At 32.6% G+C, this 4741-nt stretch overlaps 1 protein-coding gene across 1 annotated transcript; it reads left to right on the top strand.

Annotated features, from left to right (window-relative positions):
* The first annotated feature begins 1062 nt into the window (after positions 1–1062).
* Positions 1063–4191, top strand: LOC114080650 (axin interactor, dorsalization-associated protein-like). The gene is made up of 4 exons (XM_071606862.1): positions 1063–1165; positions 2879–3001; positions 3818–3935; positions 4080–4191. Exons 1-4 carry the CDS (start codon positions 1078–1080, stop codon positions 4174–4176), a joined length of 426 nt encoding a protein of 141 aa, XP_071462963.1. The 5' UTR covers positions 1063–1077; the 3' UTR covers positions 4177–4191.
* The last annotated feature ends 550 nt before the right edge of the window (positions 4192–4741 follow it).

Genomic DNA, 4741 nt, shown 5'->3' with positions numbered 1-4741 from the left:
AGTTTTGCATCTGTCATCACTATACAAGTTCAGAACATTCCCATCACCTCCCAAAATTTCCTCAAGCCACATTTGCCATCAATCAAATGTGTATTTTCAAATGTAGTGTGTTGATTGCTTCATGTATTTCAAATAACTCATCATTAAAAGTAGCATAACACATTGTAGAATAGAAACTTGAAAAACATCAACCAAAATCTTTTGTTAAGTGTATTTTGAGGTTCTGTATACATACTTGATTAAAATCAGCTTATTTGCATCTGTTCTCTATTGGTAGTTTCAAAAAAGGGAACATACTGAACAATTGATTTCTTCCTTCATATGTTCTTGGTGGGTGAATGTTGTCATGTTGTTCTGGGTGGGTTTTTAGTTTTAAAATTTTTAGTTGGTTTTGGGGAAAATTTTCAGTTATACAAATGGCCCTTTTATATGGCAGTCTGTGTAGTACTAATTTCTGAGGGAATAAATCATACAAAATAGAATGAAGAATAGAAGTTAGACTATATAGTTAAATTGAAACATAAATATCAAATTGTAAATTATTTTCTTTATTAGGAGTAACTAAAGGAAAGAATGTATTGATCAACTCTGATATTAAATGTCTCAGATTTAGGACAGTATAACAAGTATTTTAAAAGCTTTTCTTGTCTTTGTTCTACCACTTCATATTAAGATGCTGAGTATAATATAGAAGTACATATGGAATATAAATATTATGTGAGCATATTATACTATTATGTATAATTGGGCTTCCTCAAGTGATGTTTTAACAAACTTTTATTATACATACTATACACTATTATTATAGAAATTATTATTTTCTGCTTAAAGGTGATTGTATGCTTGGGAAATGCAGATATACTATGTGTAAAATTAAATATTTTTCTAAAAAAGTATAACATCAGATGTTCATGAATTTTGGAAATAAAAATACATAATGCCTAGCTAGTTCTTAAGAGGTAGGCTATATCTTCTGTTTGTCAAAGTATTTACTCTGAATTATTGGTGGAGCTAACTTTTATTGAGGTTTCTCTGTTGCCAGGTACTTTATTACCAAAGTTGCCATCAGAACCGGGAATGACATTACTCACTATCAGGATTGAGAAAATTGGTCTGAAAGATGCTGGACAGTGCATCGATCCCTATATTACAGTTAGTGTAAAGGGTAAATAACTGGCAAATTGCATTATGTTTTTTCTCATATGGGACAAAGTTTTTGACAGGGGATGGTCTTGTATATGTGACAACTTACTTTAATGCATTCTATAATGAGGCAAAATCCTAGAAGAGATCATAACAGAACATAGTTCTGAAAGACTTACAAAAAATATTTCCTACTTATACACTCACTTTTGCTTTTGAGTTTGTATAGATTTTTGCTCTTCAGATTCCATCTAACGTGCGGACTAAACATACACATTGTCCTTAACAGCAGCTACAGCCTTCAGGATGTAGATTAACAATAGCACCCCTCACCTTCCATGGGTGTGTAGTTTTCTACACAAAGCCCCATATCCTGTTTTCCCATCTCTCCTGCTTCAGCCCCTCTTCTTCCTGTGCTACTGAGGTATCTACATAGGTGAGTCCTACAGAGGCAGATGAAAATCAGGGGACAGGGAAGTAGGGGGCGTCCATAACATCCATGCCCTGAATGCAATCCCGTGGGATGATGATGTGATTAAGGAATAAATTATACCATTTTATAGAAATAACTATAGTTAGTACAAATGGGTTATTTTAATCTGTAGTTTTGCATGAAAGGAACAGATCGGTGCTGAAATTAAATGGAGGAACTTTTATCAATTGCAGAAATAAAGTCAGATCCATGGGTTCATTAGTGCTAATTAAAAGAAAAATATGACCACAAAGAAAAACATTTATTTAAAGAACATAATCCACAGCACTAATACTGGTACACTTTTAAATGCCGATGTTACCAGTTATCAAATATATAGTGTACTGGGAAATATTTATATTATTTGATAGGCCATTTGTAAAACTGCATACTCATTCAGAAAGTATACTTAAAACACAAAAATATTTAATGATGTTGTAAATGTTAAATTACCTTTGCATATGTTAAACTGAAATATTTTTATGTAAATATTTTTTAATTATTAAATGTACTAAATTGTTTTTGAGCTTTTTGAGATACATAAATGAATAACACGTAAACACTGAGGAGTTATTAAATGAGTCCATGTTGAATTTGATTAAACTGAATTTTAAAACCCGGAAAATTAAAACTATATATAATGTACCATCTGGTTGTTGTAAATTCAGGGTATGTTGTAAACAGTATAACCAGAATTTAGATAATATATATGAAAAATTATTCATTAACAAAAGGGTTTTTGTTGGCTGTTCTCATCCATTTTTGGTTCTTAACAGGGAAATTATGATAAGGTTAGGTTTAAAGGCTTTTCTAAATAAGCCATATACTTGATCAAAGTTAGAAATTGGTGGCAGAGCTCCATTGTGGCAAATTATATACTCCAGATTTTTTTTTTTTTTTTTTTTTTTTTTTTTTTTTTTTTTTTTTTGCATAAAAAAATATAGTGGGCTATTCCCTAAGGAAAACATGTTTGTTCTTTTTACCACTTCACTATGAAGATCAAGTTTTGTCCACTTGGCCATGTTAAGGCTTACTTGTCCCCTTCATGAGGTCTCCTCTCCAGTCTATATTCATTTCTCTCCACATACCCCATGAACTTCAACAACTCTCACATACTTGCTCACACCAAATAGGAATCTCTTAGCCTGAGAATCTCCTCTCAGCTCCTTCCATGCCTCTTTAGGAACTGTAACCTTTGCAGTTTCTAGATTTTCCGTCTGTATATGTGAATGCTCATAAGCAGAAACTTATTTGTTTCTCCAGATCTGAATGGCATAGATTTAACTCCTGTGCAAGATACTCCTGTGGCTTCAAGAAAAGAAGATACATATGTTCATTTTAATGTGGACATTGAGCTCCAGAAGCATATTGAAAAATTAACCAAAGGTTTGTAATTATCAGTTACTGACTTCTTAAGGACACAGTACTTATCTGGGTTTGTGTTCATAGTATACTTAACACAAGATCTTACGTCACATAGTTATGAATATTGACTTAAAGAAAGTCAAATCAACATTTTTTTAAAATATGAGAATTAGCAGTTGCATTATCTAGTTGTGTAATAATGTGGTTAAATATTATTTGATAGGGAATTTTTTCTCATAATACAGAGTTAAGGAAGCAGGGTCCCTAATAATTACCTTAAGTCCTTTTAGGAACCTAATGATTACTTTCTAACAGTTAAAGAATTATTTTTTTTCTTTCAATAAGATGCATTGGGTAAAAAGATACTATAACTGGCAGTTAGTTTGTAAGAATATGGAAAGGGCAATCTGGGCTTGGTGGTTTCAGGAGGGAGAGAAATGATGTAAGCTAGAATTTTTTTTAAATGAACTCTTTTAAATTTCTATTCTATCTAATATAGGTGCTTATTGAAACCATTTCTATAGGTACTGCTGATATTTAAGTAACTTCTGTTTTTCTTGTGGTATTTAATATTTTATATTTTGGTAGTTTATGATTCTACCTGTGTACATAACTTACATTCTTGCTATACAATTTTGTTGTACTTTGTAGAATTAAATGATATGGAGAAATGTCACTCAGACATGGTAGAAGAGCTTGGAGTGACAGCCACAGTGAGTTATCAACAGTTGTGTCATCAGACTGTTTGACACATGTTAATTTGTAAAATCATAGGCTTCTGGTGACACGTAAGAAATGTGTGGTCTCTGGCTTATGTGGTTTGTTTTAATTCCTTAGGTGCAGCTATCTTCTTTGAATTCAAACACTACAAGCCTAAAAAAAGGTTTACCAGCACCAAGTGTTTTGCTTTCATGGAGATAGATGAGATTAAACCTGGGCCAATTGTAATAGAACTGTAAGTGATATACATATAGGATTCTTACTGTTTTAATGGTTACTAGTTCATGTTTCTTCTTAGTCCCTCTTATCTAGAATGTAACATTGGAGTAGATCAATCATCAAAGTATTTTAAACAATGATCTTTCTATTGTGGTTACAGATACAAGAAACCCACTGACTTTAAAAGAAAGAAATTGCAGTTATTGACCAAGAAACCACTTTATCTTCATCTACATCAAACTTTGCACATGGAATGATTCTGACATGAGTAATGTGGAATTTCTGTGAATTTTACCACTCAGTAGAAATCATCATAGCTCTGTGTAGCATATTCATCCTACAGGAGGAAGGAAGTGAGCCGTACCTATCGGCCAGTGAGTCCATTGCAAAGCTGTACCACAGAACTAAAGTCCAGCACTTCATTGTTATGACTCCTTTGGATACAGGTTTATTGTAGATTTTGAAACATGTTTTTACTTTTCAATTAATTGTGCAATTAATAGTCTGTTTCCTAATTTACCACTGTTCCTACCCTGCTTCCTGGAACAATACTACTGTGGTAGGTATGCTCATCTTCAAACTTAATACAGCAATAAGAATGTGCTAGTGTTTACACATTTGCTCACTTTTGCTCCAATATGGTCTTTTGATTTGAATTAACTTCAAACTTTTGAATTGAAGTGGGTAGGATAGTACCAGATTGCTTTGAAAGGAAATTGGATCAGTTATGGTCTGTCTTATAGGCTGTTCCTTAGAGCTGGCCTAAATTCACCCTCATCTGATAGTTCTACTTAGAAATAGTGTGCCTTGACCAGATCAATA

This window comes from Marmota flaviventris, chromosome 2 (assembly GCF_047511675.1).
Source record: "Marmota flaviventris isolate mMarFla1 chromosome 2, mMarFla1.hap1, whole genome shotgun sequence".
Lineage (NCBI taxonomy): Eukaryota > Metazoa > Chordata > Mammalia > Rodentia > Sciuridae > Marmota > Marmota flaviventris.
Note: the sequence above shows the minus strand (reverse complement) of the source record. Positions and strands in the feature narration are given on the sequence as shown.

Coding starts and splice junctions, on each gene's coding strand:
- LOC114080650 (XM_071606862.1), top strand. CDS start 1,078: ATGACATTACTCACTATCAGGATTGAGAAAATTGGTCTGAAAGATGCT. Junction 1,166..2,878: donor TATTACAGTTAGTGTAAAGG/GTAAATAACTGG, acceptor TTGTTTCTCCAG/ATCTGAATGGCATAGATTTA. Junction 3,936..4,079: donor GGGCCAATTGTAATAGAACT/GTAAGTGATATA, acceptor TTGTGGTTACAG/ATACAAGAAACCCACTGACT.